The 24,701-nt window shown below is 41.6% G+C and overlaps 1 protein-coding gene across 2 annotated transcripts in view; it reads left to right on the top strand.

Moving 5' to 3' along the window:
• The window catches only part of LOC146866307 (uncharacterized), a 292,597-nt gene that overhangs the window by 171,935 nt on the left and 95,961 nt on the right, over nucleotides 1-24,701 (top strand). For both annotated transcript variants that reach the window (XM_085640842.1, XM_085640841.1), the window contains exon 8: nucleotides 17,549-17,685. In XM_085640842.1, the coding sequence (XP_085496968.1) occupies nucleotides 17,549-17,685 (137 nt within the window). The remainder of the gene's footprint in view (nucleotides 1-17,548; nucleotides 17,686-24,701) is intronic.

Raw genomic sequence — 24,701 nt, 5'->3', positions numbered from 1 at the left:
GTAAAACATTAGGGGGAAACCACTCCAATGATGCTTGGTCTAACACTAAGGGGCATATTTATGTAGAAGTCAAGCAAGACAGCAAGACACCTTGCAGCACTGCGTGACAGAGAAAGGATAGGACTGCACCATATTTAACACAATGCTGCACATTCCCGCCTTTTCCCAGCGCTGTACACAATGTGCAGCCTAGCATAATTGGAAATATTGGTGTTGCTAAAATTAAAGCAACATGCATCTCGGAGGACGGAGGTGCCTATAGTCACACTTTCTTCAAGGTCACCTGCTTGCTCTAATACCTGATCCCAGGATCCCGTTGCTTTAATTTTAGCAACACCAATACTTCCAATGATTGGGTGAAAATTGTAAGCTATAAAAGTACTCCCGCATAAGCACACCTTTTGAAGAGGTCGCTAGAGACCCATGCACTATCGGTCCAGCAGAAAGCCACTGTGACTTATCTAGCACATGTTAGTTGGTTGAAATATGCAGACCACACTTGGATGTTTGAGAACACTTCTTTCTCTTTTCACATCCAACACTGTTTTTAATCCTGTCCCAGGAACACATGATTAAAACTTATCCTAAGCAAAAAAGGGGATCCTAAAGGCAGTTTTAAAATAATTTCACACACTTATTCACACTTTCATAAGTAAAAACCGGCTCCACTTTAATCAGGTGTCGTAGCACGCCTAGGATGCACTTGGCACCCTAGGTGGGAACCCAATGATGAAGCACGCCACCAACTAGGTTGGTGGGTGAGGGTTCTTTAAAAAACCTAAAGTTTTTTTCTATTTAGAAAGACTATTGAATGCACAGTAGATGTCAGGTATAGGACATGTTAACTACCTTGTTCTTGTTGGAGAAAAAAAGGCATATAAAGTCCTCATATTTCTAAGCATAAAATATTCCATACAGAGGAAAGTACAACCACTAATGTGTTGACACCTTCTTGGTATCATTGGGTTCATAGTTATTAATTAAATATTTTAGAAAGCAATGTGTAAATACTATACAGTAATTACTCTTTCTTGGATAACTCCTGTTCAGACTAGATAAGACATGAATTGAACTGGGCCTGTGGCTATTGGCTCTAAACTTGTTGACTCCAGCGGCCCAGCAGTCTGGGAGACCGAGTGGTGGCCTCGCAGCCTGCTGGAATGGAGTCTCCTGTGTGGAGACTCTCGAGGGGGGCTGTGGCAGTGTCTGGCAACTGTGGGGCCCTAGTTTGAACCCCTGGAGGCTGCAGAGGTGACAGGCTGCCTGCGGGACCGACGGTGAATGCTAACCCCGATCTGAGGAGGTGAGGAGGCCTGCCCGAAGTGCTGATGGGGCTGGAGCCCTGCGGAGGCTCAATAACCTGGAACGGCTTAGGGAGTTGGGGCCCTGAGCACCAAAGGCAAAGTGGTGGCACTACAAATGCCCGTGGCAATCCACAAAGATCACGAAGACACCTGGGGCCTCCCACCTCCCTCACCCCTGAAGTCAATGGTGGACTGGCGTGGCTGTCTCCCTGACATGCAGTGAGCTAGGGGGTGGTGCACTGTCCCTGGGATTGACCGGAGGAGTACTGCCTGTGTTGCTTGCACCGCGGCCCTGGAGGAATGAGGGTGACAGGTGTGAATGTGCTCTGCCCTGTGGGTGCCCTCCCTTCTGCTTCTCGGCCTGACTGTGGATGTTCTTGGTTGCCTGTGTTCATCTGATGTGCTGCTGCTGGTGTCGATGGTACCTGGAATGCCTATTACGGCGCTTCACAAAATAACTCAAATTTGTCTAGTCGAGTGAGGGGCGCGGCTGCGGCACGGTGCCCCCGTTCCTGTTTACTGCGATGGTGGACCATGGAGAGTAGTGGCCACTGTGCAGGACTTGCACAGTAGCAAAGAAGCACACTCTTAGCATCGATTCTTGAACTCTGTAGTCCACTTTGCTAGGAGGAGCCGTGTGCCTCCCCTCTCCTGAGCCGGTTATTGGTGGTGTTTGAGCCCTGGCAATTAGCTGTGTGCTCTGGGTGTGGGGGAGTGACCTGTGCCATGTCGCCTTCTCTAGGTGTGGGATAGTAGTGCGCTGCTCACACACACAGCTGCTGCCTGTCGCAGGACTGATACACCTCAAGATTGCCTTGAGAGATGTACTATGTGAAGCCCCACTTACATTTACTGTAAGCCCGAGTCCCAGCGGTGGGCTGCACATGCTTTGATGCTGAGGGGAAGGACTCCGGCATGCACAAGTGGGCCCTGTTTATGCTTTGTTTTAAAAAGACCCCAGACGTTTTCATCATGGGGAAGGATAAATCTCTTAAAACTACACAATCCAATAAAATGGAAAATTACGCTTGGAGGACACGCCTGTGTGACCTGCTGAGCAGCCCCTCATAGATGCCCGTGCAAGGGAACCTACATTATCGGACCTCCTGGCAGCCATTCAGAGTACAAGGTTGGAATTAGTCAACAAGATATATTCGGTGGCCATAGATGTGAACTTACTGCAAGTGGATCTCCAAGGTGTGGTGGACCTTGTGACCATCACGGAGGGAAATGTGGCTGACCTCCAAAAAGAGGTCATGACACAACATACAAAAAAACGTTGGATTTAGGCCCAGATCTCTGTACTGGAGTGAATGTATGACATTGTTCTGCATTCTGTCCATCAATTGTTCTTTTTTTGCATTTGTCACCTCGAGTGGGACGGGTATGCCCAGACGTGGGTCCAGTGCTCTCCATGCCACTAGAGTCAAGTTTTCCTGGCTGATGAGGGCAGAAAGCCCAGAACCGGTCCACGGAGACTTGTTTCCAGTCCAGGGAGGACCTGGCTTGGCAGTTCGGGCTGGACTGTTCCCATTGGGGCGCAGGGTCAAGACTGATTTGCATATGGCTGGGTCCAAACTGGAATGGCATGGTGAGCAAAAAAACGATGGATTTAGGCCCAGATCTCTGTACTGGGGTGAATGTATGACATTGTTCTGCATTCTGTCCATCAATTGTTCTATTTGCATTTGTCACCCAGAATGGGACGGGTATGCCCAGACGTGGGTCCCATGCTCTCCGTGCCACTGGAGTCAAGCTATCCTGGCCGATGAGGGCTAAAAGCCCGAAACCAGTCCTAGGATGCTTGTTTCCAGTCCAGGGAGGACCTGACCTGGCAGTTTGGGCTGGACTGTTCCCATTGGGGCGCAGGGTCTAGACTGATTTGCATATGGCTGGGTCCAAACTGGTATGGCATGGTGAGCAAAAAAAACGATGGATTTAGGCCCAGAGTCCTGTACTGGGTGAATGTATGACATTGTTCTGCATTCTGTCCATCAATTGTTCTTTTTGCACCTGCGAGAAAGATTAACCTCACTCCAAAAGCTGAATATCCGACTAGAAGACAAAGTTGAAGATGCCGAGAGCCGATCATGGAGAAATAACCTCCGTTTCGTGGAGTGGAAGGTCAGTCGGATGAACTGTTCCTGGAGGACTGGCTTGGTAAGATCATTCATCCTCAGCAGTTGTCAAAGTTTGTCACGATAGAGCGGGCACACATGGCACTAGCCCAGCTTCCTCATCCGGGCGCACTACTGTGCGCCCTCATTGCCCAGCTTTTCAATTACAGGGACGCCATCCTTCAGCAGTTGCGAGTGAAGGGCCCAGTGAATTTTGAGGGCCACCATACATTCATATTTCTGGACAACACTTTGAGGGTACAAGAACAGGGGCAAACATTTTTAGTGGGTAAAAAGGGACTTTGCGACCTCAACCTGTGATACAGCCTGATGTTCCCTGCGGAACTCCGGTGTAAGATTCATTTATTTTTATCTGGATCCAAGGTTTCAGACCGGGTGGACCCACAACCAGATGTGCACTACCAGAGCTCGGGCAGAGTTTAGACTCTGACACCACAGCCTAAACGCAAATCGATGCCTCAATGACGACAAATTGTGCAGTGTGTCCGGTCTGGTACAGACGACGGGCCTGGGCGAATAGAGGTGTGTTCTGATGGGAAGCTGGAAGATACAGAGGCCTGCCGTTGACACAAAAAACGCATTTGCACTAAGGTAGTGGCCCTGAATATTGCACAGACTGTACGAATGACAGCCGGCTGTGAGTTCCTTATTGTGGTATGTCTACTGACTGTGAGTGTGATGTGTAGACAGGGGGTAGGGCGGGTGACCATCCCTCTGGATGTTTTAAAAGTCAACCATGAGACAGAATTCGCACGTGTGGTACTAGTTCTTTTTTGTTCTCCCAATGCCAAACATGTGGGGAAAATTAATCCAGGCATGTTACTGTCAATGGTACTGATGATGCTTTCCCTCACCCCCTCTTTTGTTATATGTTGTGGCGGTGGCGTGGAGGGGTCCCAAAATGGTTAATCTATCATCACATGCCTTTTAGTCTCCTCTACAAGTCTGGATGTGGTGTAGAGCCTTGCTATATAGGGACCAGCGATCATCTGGCAGCGGCCAGGTCGTGGAGGCTTTTCCCTCTATGCCAGTCATGAGGCACAAATTCCTAGCTTAATGTGTTAGGCTTTTCAATTGCTAATTAATTTAGCGTTATGCGTGATGTTAGGTGTGGGGCGGGACCTGCAGGTTCTAGTGCTGCTTGTTGTAATGTCGGACGGGTGAGCAGGGGGGTGGGGCGAATGAGGGAAGGGGAAGTTACATTTTTGTCATGTCTCAATGGGAAATAGCTCAGGTGCATGGATGTTGGGCAGTGTGATGGACCTATAGTTGGGATGGCTGAGATGACATTCAAATTCCTGACGTCTGGGGACTGATACTGTACGCTTGCCTAAGGAGATTTCACACTTCAGTTGCATAACTGCAGGAAACACATGTTTGGGACGATTGCCTCCCTGCTCTGCGTAAACACTGGAGGGGTCAGCTTTATGCTACATCACACTCGGGGTTTGCACAGTGATCCTTGATCTGGGTGGCACCCGGGGTTCCATTTCAATACAGAGGGCATGTAGCAGGCCCAGAGGGCCGATATGTGGTTCCGTCTGTAGTCCTAGATGGTCAATATATTTGCCTCATAAACGTATATGCACCGAACATAGACAGCCCACTGTTCTTTACTTAGGTGGCATAGGCAGCAGCCCCATTTCTTACTACCAACATACCACTGGCTGTGGACCATAACTGCATTCTAGATGCGACTTTGGACTGAGAGCCCCCAAAACACATACAAAGCTGCATATGAGAACCCAGTCGCGGACACTGATGGAGAACCTCGGGCACTGTCCCGGAGGAGTGAGACTCGCTCAAAGCAGAGTTGACTAAAAGGAGATTTTACCCTCCTTCAAGCAGCAGAAGATGGCGAAAACCCTGTGAGGTGATGCCCTCCCAGTAGAATTTTATCTTAAATACGCTGACTTGGTGGTCGACAACTTAATAGAGGTACACAATGAGGCTTACCACTTACCCAAACCCTATACGTGAGGCGCTGGTTGGGCTGTTGCCCAAACCTGGTAAAGCAGTAGATGAGGTAAAGTCCTACAGACTTCTCTCCATGCTGAATGTTGACACCTAGATATTGAGCGGTCTGCTGGCAGCCCAATTGCTCCCCAACTTACCTGCTCTTATACACGAGGACCAGTGTGGATGCATTCCCAAGCGGAACTCCCTGCATACATTACATAGACTATGTCATGTCCTCCATGCACCTGAGATATGAGACAGTCTCTATGCGTTTGCATTCCTTTATTTTGAACAGGCATTTGATTGCCTCAGTTTGGATGTGTCTGGCAGATCTTGGAAAAAATGGGCTTTGGGCCTAAGTTTATTGCATGGATTACGCTGCTGTATACAGCGCTGAGTGCCAGAGTCCACATGGGCAGCTAAGCGTCGACAGGTGTCCTGATGTGCTGTGGTACAAGACAGGGCTGGCCTCTATCTCCGCTCCTGTTTGCGGTGGCGGAGCTACTGAGACGCAAACTCGCTCCCTGGAGGATTGCGATGGGAGACACCATGCACACAATTTCATTATACACCGATGATGCCCTTGTGTACCTGCGTGACTGAAGCACTGCCTGGCACTGTCAGAATTCCCGGAGGTGTCTGGACTTTCTGTGAATGACCAGAAGTCCCAGCTCTTGCCTTTTGGGGCTCTAGCAGCGATGGACCCAGGACTGCTCCCGACACAAGACTGGTCTTTCCATCCCTGTGGCAAAGAAGGTTAAGAATTTGGTTTAATACTTTATATTTAATAAAAAAACATCACTTAGCCAAGTTCAGCTGTGTCATCTGTGTTATTAGCAGCTGCAATTTGAACAATCCGGATATTGCTAATCCACTGGCATAGCAGTTGCATCAGTTTAGAGAAGGAGAGGTGAAAGGGCCGGTGTTTGGTCAAAATATTGATTTCAAAATGTAAGGAAACTTAAATATTGGAAAAAAATATTGTTAGGCAGATACCATGGAATAGAATATTATTGTCAAGAATATGGTTTTTTTTAATAAGTAATATCGTTTTTAAGAATATCGTTGACTTGAATATTGTTTTAAGTATTGTGGTTGTAAAAGAAATATTTGTAAAATTATTTTAATGCGTTTTAGAGGATATATTATTTGTAGGTGTTAGTATGGTTGGTATAATTGTTATTGAGTTTAAAAAATGTAGTTGTAATTTGACGTGATTTTGTATTTCTTTATGTTATTAGTAATTTCTAATGTCATAGCGAGCTGTTATGTCTGGAGGGGATAGATTGCTAAATTATTCAAATTTGAAATATTTTTAATTTCTTGTTAATTTTTTTTGGATTGGAAATTCATTCTTTAATTGTTTATTAATTATGTCTTTTTTAAGTGTTACATTATATTTTGAATTGAAAATTGAAAATGTAATTTTAGGTTCAGTTTTATTATTAGTAAATGTAAGTTATAGTTTAGTAGCAAGTTGTTGAGTTTGTAGGGGTGGAGATTGGGAAGTTAATTAAGTTTTTTTAAAAATACAAATTATTCTTATTTAGTTTTTAATTATTCATTGATTAATTAATTGATTGTTTATTATATAAATAGTTTAATATTGATGCATTGAAGTTATATTTTAGGAACAGCTTGTTGGGTTCGTAGGGGTATAGGGTTGGAAGTTAATTAAGTTATAAGAAATTAAAAACATTACTGTTAATTAGCTTTTAATTGTTCATAAAAAATTATTGATTGTTAATTATGTAAATAGTTTATAATTGTTTTATTTAACCCCTTCAGTGCCCGCCCCTTTCCCCGCCCAGTGCCGGCCGTTGCATTAGCGGGCGGGGTCTATGACGAGCTGGACTCGTCATGGGCACAGCGCCACCGTGGCCCATGACGAGTCCAGCTCGTCATGGGCACTGAAGGGGTTAAGTTATATTTTAGTTATGGGTTGCTGGGTTTGTAGGGGAGCAGGGTGGGAAGTTGAATTAAATTAAATGTGTATTAATTTAATGCTATGTTTTTAAAATTAAATAATATTTGATTATACATATGTATATTATTTCTTAATTATTACGAAATTATAATATTTCCACATCAGACTCTGCCTCAGCACATTCAAAAAGGGTTTCACACTAGTCTTTTGTGCCACAAGACAAGCTGGGGCTAAGGCAGAGAGTAAGGAAATTCCAGACACCTCTGTAGGGGTAAACTCCAGAAGTAACTTTCACTTCAAAGGGGGCATCGGGTATAAATATTAGACCTCAAACCCACCTCTTCAGTACACCGCTTAACCTGTGAAAGATAAAGAAGGACTGCTTTGCCGCTTTGCTTCTCTGCTGCAAGAAGGACTGCTACTCTGCTGGCCTAATACTCTGCTGCCCTACTGCCTGAGTGAGAAGGACTGGGCCTGAATACAGGATCACCAGAGTGACTACATGGGCTGATTGGCTGGCCTCCTGATAAGAGCCCGAGGGGCAGAAAAGGCTCCAACCACCTTGAACCCTGCAATTGGACTTGCAAGCTATGGGCCCAATTCACAGAGGTCTAAGGGCCTCATTATGGGTTTGGTGGTCCTCCAGCAACGATGCCACGTGCCGTCTGCTGGAGGACTGCCAAAGTCATGGTGTTCCCACCCGCCAGATTACAAATTGAATCTAGGTTGGGCGGGCCATGCTGCAGCGGTCTCAAGGCAGTGGCAGTGTAAAGGAGAGCCTAACATGCAGACCGCTGCCAAAAGAGCACCGACTGCACATTCCTGCATGGCGTGGCATGCACCATGTCGTGCATACCACTCTGTGCAGGAAAAGGATGTAATTCCAGGGGGGCAAAATGTTTGCCCACCCACATGCACCCTTTTAGGGCCCCCTTAGTTGCCTCTCATCCACCCGGTGGAAAGGCAACACGGAATATGCATTGCGATGTTGCTGCAGCAGTGCCATCATATTGCTGCGTCTGATGACTGTGCCACTGCCTGGGGATCCTGGATCCTCGGTGGACGCAGTGGTCCTGTGGCGGTCCAACCACCACACTCTTAATACTGCTGGCAGGCCCACAGTGTGTCGATGGTCAGGGTGCCTCCAAGCCGTACTCATAATAAACTGTAGTCTAAGTTTACCCTTGTGAATTGGTACCTTAGACTTCAGGTCTAAACGTAGACGTCAAGTCAAAGTTTACCTTTGTGAATCGGGCCCTGTGAGTCCTGCCCTTCAGGTGGTGCCACCCCAGTCCTGGAGTCCTGGATTCTTGGAAGTAGGCCTGAAGGTAATATACCAGCCCAGGTCTCACAGCCCCTCATTGGAACCGCCGTGCGATGCATCACAGATGCAGGACCTTGCAGTTCAACAGAACAGCCTTGGCTCAACGCATCCTTGATGCAGGACTTCGCATTGCCATCCTTCAGCTTTTCAGAACCACTGCTGCGCAACACAACCTCGATGCAGTACTTTGCAACACTACTCCACAGCTCCACAAACCACTGCTGCACAATGCACCCTAGATGCAGGATCTCACAATGTTCCACAGCGAGGATTTAAGGTACTTTGTTCAGCGGGTATAACTGGGTCCCTGCACTCAGCCCGTGCTCAATCAAGGTCAGCCTGAACTTGTGGCTTTGCCCCGGTCCAGCACAATCAGATAACCACAGTTGGCGCTTTGTGCTTTTAGGCACTATTTTTACCTACATCTTTAAAATTGCATATTTCTGGTTCTTCTAATTCGATATTTGTCATTTGATCTTAAACAATTAATTACATTGTACTCTATTTTTCTACACTAGAGTAGGATTTTTCTTCTGTTGTGGTTTTACTATATTACAGTTTGATGTGAGGCACAAATGCTTTACACTTTGCATCTAAGTTAAGGCTGACTACCTTTGTGCTCAGCTACCAGAGGGTTAATCACAGGTTAATGTGGTGTTTGCTTGTGGCTTCACTCTGACAAGGATTACAGTTCCTACCAAAATCGCACAGTATTAATTTGTTGAAGTTATTTACTTTACATTATATTAATTTTATTTATTAATATTCAACTTTACGACTTTAAGCACAATATATATTACAAATTCAATATTTTTGTATGTTTTGGACAATATTATGTATTATGTATTTGTAATTTTTAGTTGAAGTATATAGAAACATGATATTGTGGTTAACTATTTTTTTTTGTTAAATAATTTTTTATTGAAGAATAGAAACACAGAAATACATTATAATACATCGTTCAGATGAAACTATAAGTATATACCTATACAATAATAACATTGGTAAGCAAATGAGCTAGAAACGTAGGGAGCATTAAATGGCCTAAGAACTGTAATGACAAATTTGTTAAAAACCATAGATAGATAATACATAAACAAGATAGGACTAAACCCTAGATAAATGAATAAAAAAAAAAATTTAAAAAAAAAAACAATGTATATCTGTGAAAATATAAGATAGTATGTTATGTTTCAGAAGTTTTATAGGGAAATAAAGAAAAGAGAAAAGAAGTGGTAAGCAAGAGAGAGGAATAAAAGGGGGAGAAACTAGGAAGAAGAGAAGAAAAGAAAAGAAAAGAAAAAAGAAAGAAAAACAGATGAAATTATAAAGAAGGTGAATTCGATGACAGATAAGTAGTGAACGGTAACCATAATAGATCAGATTTGATCTGTAAGTGAATTGAAGCATGAGAAACCGAAGCAATTCTATGTTCATCACAAAGTATATTCCACCAATGTAAAAAAGATAACTTAGAATTGTCTTTCCAGCAAGTTAATATAACCTTAAAAGCAACCGCAATACATAAGTCGAATAAAATTGATTTGGAGGAAATTTGGTCAAAATCGGGTGACAAAGTACCTAAAAATACATTGCGGATATTAAGTGGAATACTATAGGAAAAAATCATAAGACATTTTGACCAAACATTTTTCCAAAACACGTGTACCTTAGGACAGGAGTACAGTAAGTGTAGAAGAGATCCTTCAGCAGTAAGACATGACCAACAAGAGGGCAAGAGTGATGTGTTGAATTTATGCAGAAGGAGTGGAGTAATAACAACTCTATTATAAATAAAATAAAGGGATTGAGTAATATTTGCTGCTTTGGATGTCATGAAGAGTTTTTGCCATAATTTTTCCCATTGAGAGATAGATAATGATTGGGATAAATCTTGTTCCCATTCTAGCTCAATACAAGATTTATTCCGTGTACCATGAACTGTGGATAGAGTTTTATATATGAACGAAGCACTTGGAATGATATAAAGGTGTAGCTGGAGTAAATGAAATTGGGACTGGCTGGGAGATAACATTCTGTAAGCAGCCCTGGAGTACAGGAACTAAAGTGTCATATTGCTGAATACATGAATCAGGAAGATTAAAAGTGTCTTGTAATTGATGGAAAGGCAAGATCACATTATCAACAATCATTTGATTGACATAAAAAAGACCCTTTTCTTTCCAATGCTTGTAGTAAAAGGATTTGTGACGAAATTTGATGTATTTGTTATACCATAGTGAGGATGCTAGGAAAGATTGATAGTTGTTGAAGTGTTTGAAGAAAAGTGAATGTAGAAGAGAATGAGAGTTTTTCAAAATTGGATATTTAGAAATAAAGGTACAATTGGACATAAAAGCAACATCCTGTAAAGAAAATTCATTTAACAATGAGCATTCAACAGTAACCCAAGAAGGTTTAGGTAAATCTTGGTAATCTTTGGACATAGCATAAAATTGACGAATTAAGAAAGCATTATGATAGAGACGAAAGTCAGGAAAGCGAACCCCCCCTCGGATTTTGGACGAATTAATTTGGATAGGGCAACACGTGCATGTTTATTATTCCATAAAAATTTAGAACAAATAGAATTAATCTGTGAGAAATAGTAATTGGGTATTTTGAATGGTAGCATCAACAGTGTAAATAATATCTGGGGAACAATCATCATTTTAATCGTATCTAGTCTCCCCCACCAAGATAAAAATAAAGGAGACCAAGAGGTCAACAAATTGTTAATTTTGAGTTTTAGAGCAGTAAAGTTGTGTGATAAGGTATCACGGATATTGGAGGAAAACCATGTTCCTAAGTATTTAATTTTTTGAGGGCACCATGTAAAGTTGGTAGACTCAAACATGTGTTGGTAACATGAGGAATTTAACGGTAAAATCTCAGTCTTGGAAAAATTTAGTTTATAACCAGAAACATTAGAAAATAGTGAGATTTCATGTAAAAAGGGGGGTAAAGAGGAAATAGGGTTGGACATATAAATGAGAATATCATCTGCATATGCAGATAGTTTAATTTGGTGGGATTTCAGTGTAAAACCAGTAATAAGGTGGTTATTTCTAATTCTTTCAAGGAAGGGTTCCAAACATAACAAAAAAAGTAGAGGTGACAGAGGGCATCCCTGGCGTGTACCTCTTTGTAGACAAAAATAAGGGGAAAAAAGACCATTAACGGAAACACATGCTTTTCGATCTGTATATAATATTTTGACATAAGAAATAAACTTTGGACCAAATCCAAACCATCGTAGAGTGTGAATCATGAATTCCCAATTTATTCGATCAAAGGCTTTTTCCGCATCTAAGGATAAAGCGGCTAAGGGAGAAGGGTATTTTGCACTAAGGGTGAGGATGTTGGAAAACATTCTGGCATTATCGGAAGCTAAACGGCCTTTGACAAAACCAGCTTGGTCAGGATTAATGAGAAGGGGAATAACTCCCTCCAAGCGAGTAGCCAAGATCTTTGCAAAGATTTTACAATCATAATTAATGAGTGATATGGGACGATAATTTTTACAAAAAGAGGGATCTTTGTCTGGTTTGGGTATAACAATAATAAGGGCTTCTAAAAAAGAGCCACAAGCCTTAGAATTAGATAGGAATGAATTAAAAAGTTCTAATAGTTTAGGAATAAAAATTGAGGAAAAGGCTAAAAATAATTCAACTGAAAAGCCATCAGGGCCAGGGTTAACTATTTTTTGACGCAGTATTTTCGATAACAATGATGTTTACCTCAATATTGTGTCATTGGACCGAAAGGGCATTCTATCCGAATATTGTGGAGTAAATATTGTCTGACAAAAATACTGTGTCCTAAATATCATTGGAGTTAATTATAGAAAATTGACACCCAATGGAACAATATTTTCGTGAGCAATATTTAGGGCACAATATTTATGTCAGTTGATATTTTTGTGATCAATATTCTGACATATAACCAGTGGAGAAAGGTTTCAGATGCTGCCATATCCCTTCTCACTCTTTCGATAACTCTACCATGCCCATAAAGGACGGAAGTGCGGTCAAAGGAATGATGCTTAAACTGTGAATAGGACTAAGAACATTTTGTTTCCCCCAAAAAACTCACAAAACTATCTACTTTTGAGTATTTTGCAAGATTTTAAGTGCACTATAATTAGCATGGGTTTTGCCCAACGGAGATTAGTTTTAGCAGAGGATGTGCCTTTGGAGAATATTCTCTTTGAACCAGTCGCCTTCCAGTATCTGCCATGACTTTTAAACACAAGATATAAAATTGTATTCAGCATTCTCAGAAGATATTTTACATAGTTTTTGTACAATTCTCAAAATATGTTTTGTCATTTTACCCACCTTTAGCAAACGGGGCGTCATGTTGTCCCCTGCAGTCCATGAAACATAGTTATTTACAATAGACTTGTAATGAAAAGAACCGGTATCTCTATCAGTGAAATGTCGAAATGTAACAAATGCTCTAAAAGAAGTGAAATCCAGAAACAACACAGCTTCTCATTCATATGATAATTGCATTACGTAATATTTAAAAATATATATATATGTAAAATATATACTAACAAAATGAAAACGCTTCATTGTATTTGAAAAGAAAAACTTCTTGCTCAGGATTCCCTTAGGTGTACCCATATTTAAAGTCTTCCTGCTATGTACAGAAGTGTTATCTCCTGCACCTTTGTAAGACATAACCAAGGCAATTTGAGAATCTACAATATGTTAGCTAGCGTTTAAAAGATTTCAAAACAGAAAACACAGGGCCCAATTACGATGTTGCGGTCCCAGCACTGTGATTACAATGCGACCACACATGGTGCGGTGGCACACTCCCATTTATATATGGGAGCTTTTGCTGTGGCCGTAAACCACCGTAGCACAAGCTCCCATAGATAAATGAGAGAATCTATTCATCCTTGCACTGCATGACAGGCACGCCACATGGTGCAGGGATCAACAGGGGGCTCCATAGGTGCCATCTCAGAGCCCCCAACCAGAGACTGCAGGGTGAAGGGGGACCTGCTAGGCACCCCAATTTTGGTTTCCAACAGGCTTTCCATGTTGGAAAGCCTGATATGGGAAGCCGTCGGAAACTGACATTGTAACCCCAATGGTGCAAATGCCGTCCATAGGGATTACGGGCAGGCCTTCGAGTGGCCGACGGACTCCCTGAGTCTGTCGGAATCCAGCTGGAATGAGCGGCTGGATTCACATTAGACCACCTGCATTGTAATGCAGCGGTCAAAACTGAAACTGCGATGAGACTCGGAGAGCCTCCCACCTGCGGTAGGAGGCTTTTCCAACTATCATCGTAATTAGGCCCACAGTGTTTGTCAATTTTTATGAGTTGAATACATTTTTATTAAGGTATAACAAATTCATGTAACAGTAAAGACAGCTCTTTGGAAAAAAGTGAGAGAACTGAGGGAATGGGGTAATGTATTTTTAAATTGCATATTTTGTGTCTTAAGTGAGTGAATAAGAAAGTACATTTATTGTGAAATAGAATAGCAGTAGGTGAACAGATAAAATGTATGTATCATAACTATTGGTGAGTTCATAGTCAATTCAATCATTAGCTTTGTTAATTGTGAGAGTCACTTGGATAAACACACAATTAGTGCGTAATATCAAGAATATAGGGTATTCTGATACACGCAGTAGCATATATGAAGAAGTTCAAGATCCTAAAATGACAGTGAGTGTAGTGAATAATCAGTCATTGACACTGGTTGGAGATGAGAGTCATTTGAACAGGAACACTGTTATTGGTACCTATAGCTCCTTGAGGAGGTCATGTGATGGGTCAGACGCTTCTAGTCTGGAATCAATCCTGTAGATTCAACAAACCGAGTTCTACCATTACCTTTAGATGGGTTTTGACTTCTTTCCATCAGCTGGAGGTTTGCTGTATGTCAATCATTTTAAGCAGGTCTAGAATAAGGTAGTTGTTTTTTCCAGAGATCATTGTTCCTACAGACGAAGCGTTGGAGTAGTGACTGTAGTAAATTTGTTTTGTTAGGAGCAACTATGTCAGAAATACCATTGCATACCATGGACAACAAGACTCTAAACTTGGGTCAGAATCGGAGCATATGTCCTAAATGAGAAACATCCATTACCACAAAGTCAAAACCATGCAGTGCCTTTACAACTTGAGCACTACAACGACATTACCAAGTGTTCCCTATAACACACCAGTTGATACAACAATTTTCTTTAGGGAAAGCGATGTTGGACTGGTGTTGGATTTCAAGTTCAACACCTTCCCTACTAATACATAGCCTGGAGTTGAAACAGTAATTCATTCTATTTCAAAGTCCAGTGCTTCCCTAAAGCAAGTTGTTGTAACGACTTGGGTGCTAAAGGAAAGCGTGGTAACAACGCAGTCATTATTTTGACTGCCTTGTCAAGGCATGCACTTTTTAGAAATGCGTTGTTCTGGCATACAACTGTTTCTAATTTTGCATTATCTTTTTCACATAACCAACATTTCTTATTTGGTAGGAAACCAGCGTTGTGCAACATTGAGCAGGACTATATGGATCTGTGTAGAACAACAGAGAAGGTTTGTGATAAAGAAGCAGATTTGCACCCCTTCTGGCTCTTTCCATAGAGTTTGTTTACTGTCACTCAGTAACTGTACATTTAAGTAATTTGGCCAGGATTCACTAGGATTTGATTTTGTGTGTTTAATTATGTTCTTTGAATGTTCTTGTAAATCGTTGATGTTGAGTTAGTGTTACAATTCAGATATGGAAAATGTCCAGCTGATTTGTTCTGGTGTAACTTCATTTCAGGGAGTATATGTAGAACATGTGATGTAATCTCATGTAGTTTTTTCTCTCATGTTGTCTAGACCATAGCTTGATTGAAGGCTTTTAAAGGGCCTCTGGAATCTTTATCAAAAGGTTGGCATATGGTATAGATGGGGTGGCTCATCTAAGATTCCCAGAAGGTTTGCAGATGAGTAATTTGGATGTCTGTACTGAACCATAAGGAGCTGGTTAGCCATTGTGTTTTAATTATACCTATCCACTTTTGGTGGCTATGGATAATTTTTAAGGTGATTATAGGAATAGCAGCTGAGGATGTGACTCATGCTGATGATTAGATCAATTACTGTGAAAGGAATAAGATCTAATAATGAGTTTCCAAGTTTCACTCAGGGTGACGTCATCTAGTCTATGGGAGAGGAATTTAGGGGAAAGTGATCAGACTGGGTTTGAGCTAGCCTAAGGGCTATATAGTAGGTTTTAACATTAGAGAAGTTGAGACCTCCCATGTGCTTTAGCAGCTGTGGCCTGGCTTGTGATATTTTTGGATTCATACCTTTCTATATGAAAGATTTAACAAGTTAGTCAATTTCTCTAACAAAGAAAGGGGAAACATTTAGTGGCAGCACTGTCAGGTTATTGAGAATAATTGGAACTGGCATCATACTGATGGTGTACAGGCAGCCCCCACATTGATAGGTTAAGAGCTGAAGGAGCAATTGCATATTTTATGTCTGATGTCATTCAGGACTTTGTTTTGGGAGTCAGGAACATATTGATTTTACTTGGGAATAGGATGCCTAGATGTGTGACCTGATTGGGACACCATTTGGAGCTGCAGTTAGTAAACTTAATGAGGTTAAGGGGAATATATCAGTTTTATAAGTTTGTTTCCTGAGATGGATGAGGTATTGAGAAATCTCATAAAAAAGGCTGGGAATCGAACGTTTTGGGTTGTTTATCAGCCAGACTGACCATGTGTTACAGTCTATGTTGATTGATGAAATGGGACTGTAATTTTTAGTTCCTTGATGGTCTTTTCCTTTTTGTGTGTCAATATTATATTTGCTTCCGTAGATGAGTCAGAAGGCGGGGAGGAGTTTGTAAAATGTTCAAAGAGTTGTTGGAGCTTAGCGGGTAATAACTCAATGATGCTACCTAGTAGAATTTCAGATGGAAAGCCATCAGGCCCAGGAATTAAATTTTCTTAATTTCGCCCAATGCAATAATTTCTTATGAGTGGATAATAGTGGAACTTTACAGAATGGTTGAGGAAATTTAATTATTTTTGCTAAAAATGTAATTAATTCTACTGTGCTGGGTTGTTTTTGCGTTTATAGAGATCCTTATAAATATCTGCAATTACTTTGACTTTTATTTTAAGTTGTCCGTCTTTCTAATAGCAATTATTTTTGATTTCGCCTTTTTGGCTTTAAGTGTTTGCCAAAACGTTTGCCCATTTTACTACCGCCAATGTGGTATTTTGATTTTATAATGGGATTGACTGCAGAGGTATGTTACTTTTTGAATTCAATTTTCAGTTTTAAAGTTCTGTGCAGGTGGTGTTTAGATTATACTGGATATATTGATATTTGAAGACTTTGAACCATGTAAGTAGACCTCCTGATTCTTTGGTGTCTTCGTTCTTGGCAACCTGGCTGATAATATTGCCTCATAGTGTTGCTTTGTATGTGTCCCAGATGGTTTCTGTTGAAATTGCCTCTGAGACATTGTTGATAAAGAACTCTTCAGGGAGGGCTTAGATATGTTTTATGTTATTTCAGTTATTCAGAAGTCTAATATTTAGTCGCCGTCTACGGGAGGTGTTCTTGAATGACTTGTTCTCCAGAATTATTGAGATTGAAGAGTGGTCAGAATATTTTATGAACATTTATGAATATTTTATTAAATATGTTATTCAATAAAGAAAATGCATTCAACATTTTCAAACAAAAGAATTGAGATAGTTCCAATATTAGAATAATCTGTTGAACCCATTGAAATAACACCATTACTTAGTTACTTACACTGCCTCTCAACCATTACTAATGTTACAATGTTTGCATGAATTCTCTGATTTGCATCTGAAATGCACCAACCACTTATTTCTCTGTGATACAACAGACATTCCTTCCTGTTCAGAGTATGAACTCATTCAGTTCCCTCTAAGAATGAGAGACTGGCTGAAGAATGTCTTGGTGCAGCTCTACGAAAGTGACCTGGATGCATCAGGAATTCTGACTGAAAAGCAGAGGAACAAGGTGAGATTGCTAAGAGCATGTTTGATGACACAAGACCTGATCCACAAACGTTTCCACAAAAAGCTGGACATTTTGTCTCCTGGCGTTCTCACGTTTGAAGCGCATTTTTGACTATTTTACAATTCACAGATTACTAAAAATATTATGTTAATGTGTATATTGCTGCAGATGAAAGACCTCTTTGATTGATTTCTCCAGAAGAGGCTGGTAATCCTGTGCTCAGCCCCCATTGGGAATTATGTAGTCTATGGAGTTATTTTGGACCTCTCCTATTTCCCCTAGATATTTTAGCTGCTAAACGTAGCCAAAATCCCCAGGGAAATGGTGTGGGAGAAAGAAAAATTGTAGTGGCATTGGACCAGAATTACAGATTTCCGTGAAATTCCTTATTCCTCAGGGGAGTTGCATGGTTCAACATGGAATCTCTGCTAATTTTGCACCCACTGAGTAAAAAAGATCCACAGTACTGTTGATTCTGTGGAGCTCCTAACGAGGCCCACAGCAGAACTATTTTCTGCAATACAAAAGTAGACTGATTCTTATGTCTATATTCTTATAGTCATAAACGAAAACCTGTATATTGCAATAGTAGAAACATCCCTTCTATTATGGTTAACATGATACAGATGGCCAGGCCGGCCTGTCAGTTTGTCTTAATGAATGGAAAGGGTTAGCAAGTTTAGCATATGTTCCACCCTCCAAATGAACAGTGGCGGTGCGTCCATTAGGGCGTTGTCCCACTAATCAGCATGGCCACATTCTTCCTCGTTAACTTAACGAGGAAGATTAACTTCACCCACCGGTGTCCCACAGCCGGAGTCAGTCAGGAGTCAGACGCGCCGCTGAAGGGGGTGGGGTTGGGCAGCACTGCAGGGTTGGGTTTGTGTTGTACTTGTTGACTGCCAGCAGCAGGGCAGGCCCAGTGCGCATGTTCGGGTTTGGGCTGATAATTTTTCTGACCATCCCGAGCATGCGCACTGCAGTGCCCTGCATTAGGAGAGCGAGCGAGGGCGAGGGTTGCCAGTGGCCACAGCCCCCGGTCTCCTATGGGTGGGGACAGTCCCTGCTCAAGCCAATCCAGGCGCTACTGGAGCAGGGTCTGGATTGGTTGAGAAGGGTGGCCACCAGCCACTCACAAAGGCGCCAATGTGGACCCCAGCCCAGGAGCACACAGCAGAGGCGGCACGGACCGACCCGGCGGTCAGGTACTTTTTCTATATTTATTTTTAACCCCCCGGCCCCCCACCCCCGCGTGACCCCCGACTTAGCTATGTGACATTCCTGGCTCAGTGGAGGCTAGCGATTCGATTGTCATGTTGGGCGCGCACTATTAATCCTGCTTGTTATGTTCTCACTGTGGCAAAACTCAAGGAAATTACTGCTGCTTTGGGCAAAGTACCCTCAGACAGTCGCACAACAGGGCAGATTGCAGAAACAGTTTAAAATGGCTCTGTAGCAAAGGCCAGTCAGTCGCATACAGAGTGTGCCAAACCGACTTTCTTTTCTGTGACTGGTAAAATCTCTGAGGTACACTGCATAATGTGCAGGAGCGCACAAGTCTTTAAAATAGAGAACTGCTCCATGCCCAGATATGCACCAAAAGAGCTGACACGGAGTGGAGCAGTGGGATACAAATGGCTACCGCTGCATGTAAACAATGTTAATTTATTGTAAGGCAGCGTGAAACCAATGTTTTATGCCAAGACGTAATACTGATGGCAATCACTGGGTAAGGCAGTGATAATTAAGAGCGGCTCACATTGTGTTGTGTTAAGGCTGAAATATGTAACGTGTACGGGAGCACAGGGGACCGAATTGTTTTCAGCATTCTATTGTGAGTAGTGGACCTTCATTTGAGCTATTTTTCAATGTCAAATCTTGATAAATAATGCTTTTATGTATCACTTTTTTCAATGCTGTGTTTTGGTGTGCACTTTGACTTCTCGCTATCAATCAATTCACTATTTTGAGGGTGTATTGTATTTTACAAAGTTTTATTCAAGGAACTAGATTGACGTGTGAACTATTTTACAGATCTATTTTTCAATGTACTATTTTTTTTTTTTTTTAAGTTTGAGTTTATTCATCAAGGAAGGAGAAAGATAAAATAAATACAAGAAATGCAATACATAGTATATAACAATAAAAATACATAAGCAATTGAGTGAAGAAAGAAATATTTTAATATGCAAGTCTGGTCTTTAGCGCTATTTATTACGCGCTAAGTTGATATGAACGTTTTCCTAATTGTAGCTACTTTTTCTGTGCTCTGTGTTGGCTTATATTGCAGTTCACTTGCGCTACTTTTCATTGATCTATTTTTTGTTGTGCAATACATTTTAGAGGCGCTATTTTCCAACGTGCTATTTTGTTTTATGTTTAGTTTTACAAGCCTACTTCTTTAGGCAGAAACAATCACAATGCGTAAAATAAAATTGATAAAATATAGTTGATTCTGTGGAGGCTGTGATCCGTTCCATGCAATTAATTTAGCAAAGATTCTAATATGGGAAACAAGCAAATACATCAAAGTGTTTTTGACTTTTTAAAATAAAATAAAAATACTTCTGTTGGTACGAAGTGAGGGTTGGGTTTTTTACGTCACCTTCAAAGTCAAAGGCTGGTTGTAAATGGGATTTGATGAGATTGAATTAAAGACATAATCCTGCAATGAGGACAGGTGAGTTAAGAGGAGAGGTGAAGTAGAGATGGTTAAGAGAGGCTCTCACGGTTTCGTACTGTACTGTTGAATTAGAAGACAAGCCCTTATCTCATTTTCCACAAATTGCCTGATCCTGGACAAACCACTTAACCTTCGAGCGCCTCAGTCTCCTTTCTGCCCCAAACTGTCCAGCTGAAGTGTGCACTGCTGCATTATAGCGGCCAGAAGCTGCCAACCTGTGGCTCCGACTGTGTGTTTTTTCGGAATTTGTGTGCAAACCAATGTGACCTAAAGAAAGTTTACTGTTTTTTTTCATGGCAAAGAGTGGAAAGTTCGGATTTTTTTGCACACCATACCTGTTAAGCAGGTAGCTCGAGTAACAAACACGAATGAGAAGGGCGTTGTGTGCCTTTGTTCATGCCTCCACGTGTATGGCATGCGGTGACACTTGTCTTCACACACACACACACACAATATGTGCGGTTAGCCCACAGCAGTGTTCCACCCTTGTTTTACTTTGTTAATATGAGACAGTGTGTGTTTTATTGTGCATTCTCAGGTAACACTGGCGTAGCCTGCTACCAAATCTCCCCTTAAGCTACTACTAGGTGTGTTGATACCAAAACCAATATTGTTGTGTCAACAGCAGATGGACAGTATACCTTCTCGGCATACAGGCCGCGTATTTACATATTTATTTTGAGCACAGAAATCTATAGCCATGAGTTAGTCCACTTTCTTTATTATGCTAAGCGATCTTCATAAACTCTCACATGAAGATTGTAATTGTGTTTTCATATAAGAATCCACAAAATTCCTTTACCAAAATGTACATTACGTTTGTATTACTCTTTGAATCTTCTACGGTCTACATGCTGTTATCCAACTCCGCCTTTCATTCTTTTGATAAAATAAATACCATTAATTCAAAAGCATGTGTTGTTTAAGGCACAGAGAGTGCTGGGTCTTCAGTTTATGGAGTAAGAGTGCTGTGTATTGTGTCCAAGAAGATAAGGTGCCGACTGAGTACTGATTAAGGGGTGGGAGGAGTATGCAGGAGGGGTGAGAGAGTGACAAGAGAAACATAAGGGAGAGAATAGAGCGTGCGGAGATAGAGAGAGAAAAGTAGTGGAAGAGGGGAGGAGAAAAAGTGTGAACACTTGGAGGAGAGAGAAATATATGGAAAGAGTGATGGAGAGATACAGAGGGAAAATAAAAGACAACCCACAAAGAAAGCAGAAAGGGGCCGACTAGAGTGAGAAAGCAGACCAAGAGCAAGACAGGTAAATAATGGGACGTGTAGAAAGAGAAAGAATGAAAGAGGAAGGAGGAAGAGAGGGGAGAGACAGAAGTGATAAAGAGAAAGAATAGAAGATGAAGCTAGAGCAGGAGAGGAGCATAAAGAAAGAAAGAGACAGAAAGAAAGAGGAGAGTTAGAAGCATAGGGTAAGAGAGAAGAGGAGTCAGGGAAGACGAGAGAGAGAGACCAAGTGCTGCGATTTATGTAATAAACACAAGATGATGGACGGAGTGCTGAACCTTTTCAACTACTCACCCCCAGTCAAGACAGCTCGGTTTAATCCATTGTTCTTTTGCTCACCATGCCACTATGTTTGGATCCAGTCATATGCATATCAGTATTGACTCTGCTCTCCATGGAAACAGTCCAGCACAAACTGCCAGTTTTCTATGTTTGCCCTAAGTGGGACGGGTATGCCCAGACGTGAGTCCCATGTTCACTACCCCCACCAGATACAAGCTAGCCTGGCTGATGAGGGATGAAACCCTGAAACTGGTTCTAGAGTGATTGTTTCAGGTCCAGGGAAGACCGGGACTGGCAGTTCGGGCTGGACTGTTCCCATTGGGAGCAGCGTCAAGACTGATTTGCTTATGGCTGGGTCTAGCCAGGAATGGCGTGGCATGCAAAAAAAATGGATTTAACCGAGATCTGTGACAGCAGGTGAATGTTTGATTTGTTCAGCATGAAGACTGAAGGTGGGGGGCTGGTTTTCTGGCGTGTTAAACATGTAATACTCCCTTGTGTTTGGTTTCCAGTTCCCTGGGTGAGGCAGGTATGCCCGTTAAACATGTGGGTGCTGCTGAGCTCATGTCCTGGGCGGGAAGCTTATGTTCAAGGCTATTTTTCAGGACCTTGAGCCTTTTTCATGTTTTTCATCTTTCCATATTGCCTCTTGGAGTCTTGGTACAGCACTGTAGCTCATAAAAAAATGTTTCCTTTGATATTACTCAGCAATTAATTGTATCTCAAAGTCTTTTATGAAGCTCTGTGGTTATACTGAATAAGCAGCTACCTACATTATATGACATCTCTTTATTATGTAATAACTGCACTTTCACAATTGCTTTATTAATCTTCTTGCTTTCTCAAATTTGCTTGAAAATGCCCCATTTTCCCACTCTTTTTTCAAACATTTCCCAGCGGGAAAACCCCCCTAGCCCCCCTTAGGTTGTTCGGGCTCGTACGCTACGCTCGCTCACTGTGGTGCAGTATGACAATCATTTTATGAGTCACCACTTTCAAATGTCACCAGCCGCCACTGCAAATGAACCATCCCTACTGACTTCAAAGCATCCTTCTGCCAGACTAGGAGAAGTCCCCAATTGCTTATACTGAGCATTTCTTCTTGGCCTGCTGAAGGGTGTTGCTGACAAAAACTTGCTGCCAAAGTTTGAATATTGTTCATTTTGCGATTGAGATGCATTTCTGCACATGTACATATCCCAATGTTTTCTCTAGCTCCAATGCACACTGCAGAATTATCCATCTGATTTGATTACCATACAAGAAAGTAGCCTAACATTTGCCAACACGTAATAGAAATAAAAAAGGATTAGATTCATGTTAGATGGTTTAAATTGGATTTCTTGCTGTACTCTTCAACGCACCCTTAGTTTTTCCCTACCTACCTCTCTGCCCAGTCAGAGTTATCCAAATTCTCTCTCACCTGAGATGAACTTCCATGTTCCCTTTGGAGGAGACACACTCATTTGTGCTACATAAATTGTACATTTCGCAGCTCATTGTAATTTTTTTCAAGCATTTTCCTTTTTCCACTTCATTGTCTTTTCCCGAAAAGACACATACTTACTGAGAGCAATAAAATAAGTACAATTGAATTGAAATTAGATAAAGGCTTATTTCAGTCAATAGCACTTAATGAACAAGTAGGGACTACTTTAATGACATACACATAGGGTAAGTAAAAGTGGATAAATGTTTGTACAGGTATGTACATTTATATACAGTAGTCTTCCTTTGAGATGGTACTAAAGATGAATCAATAAATATATTTCAGGGTACTAGCCTGGAGAAGCCAGCAAGAGACAGGTATTCAGACAGTGGGAGATCAAATACAAGACAGACAACTGAAATTCTTGGTGGTGTTTGCATCAGAATTTAATCTGCAGCCCGACAAGCATGGAAATACAACCAGCTGTTTCATAGTATTGATGCAAAATTGAGGACCCCCACACAGCTTCTCAACCTCCAGTATTTCTGTATTAAGGGTCCAATACAGCGAGGGTGGTATCACAACTGTGTGGTACCTTAAATGATTCAGGTTTCACAGAACCGTGGACAATGGCTCTTAGCAATAAATAGCAGTAGAAACTAATACTTCAATTTCAGTCTGACATTTTGGAAGCACATAATAGGGATTATGAAAGTGAGAGTCAAGTTTAGCTATTATAAAACCCAATGAATTTCACTTGTCCTCAAAAAGAATACACTCAGCACACATGAGTCCAGACTTGACATACTGGAGATGTGGACAGGTGGTTTTTGGTATCTTGCATATTGTGTGAAACTGCCCCAATCTAACAGATTATAGGTCACTGCATTGCATTGTATTACTTTCCCTATGTGGTGAACTGAAGCTCTTATATACATATGTAGCACTAGCAAGCTACACATGTAGGGTGAGTGGTTGAAAGAATGTCTTTGTTTTGAGATTCTATTTGGGAAGTGTTTCCCTGCCACGTGTGATGACCATCGAGGTGTGGTTTTGGTGTTTTGGGACGCAGCTTGGATGATGAAGTGTAGGAGACTGATGTACAGTTTTATGGATTTCAATATGCTGGGAGCTTTGAAGAGCTCTGAACAGATCTGCAGGTACTAATATGGTATGCCTTATGATTATAGTCTGTTTAGTTGGTTAATGCACTTGGTTGTCCAATCTGAGATTTTGGGTAATATGTTCAAAATTAGCAATAGCAATTTCCAAATTGCGATACTTACCAAATCGCATTTTGGAAATCTCAATTCCTCATGTACAAAAGAATATATTGTGAAATGGCGATCACTAGTGAGGTTGCAAATGGACCTACCTCATAA

The sequence above is a fragment of the Triturus cristatus genome, chromosome 2_1, assembly GCF_964204655.1.
Source record: "Triturus cristatus chromosome 2_1, aTriCri1.1, whole genome shotgun sequence".
In the NCBI taxonomy this organism is placed as follows: domain Eukaryota; kingdom Metazoa; phylum Chordata; class Amphibia; order Caudata; family Salamandridae; genus Triturus; species Triturus cristatus.
The sequence above is the reverse complement of the archived record's forward strand: the minus strand, read 5'-3'. Positions and strand labels throughout refer to the sequence as shown.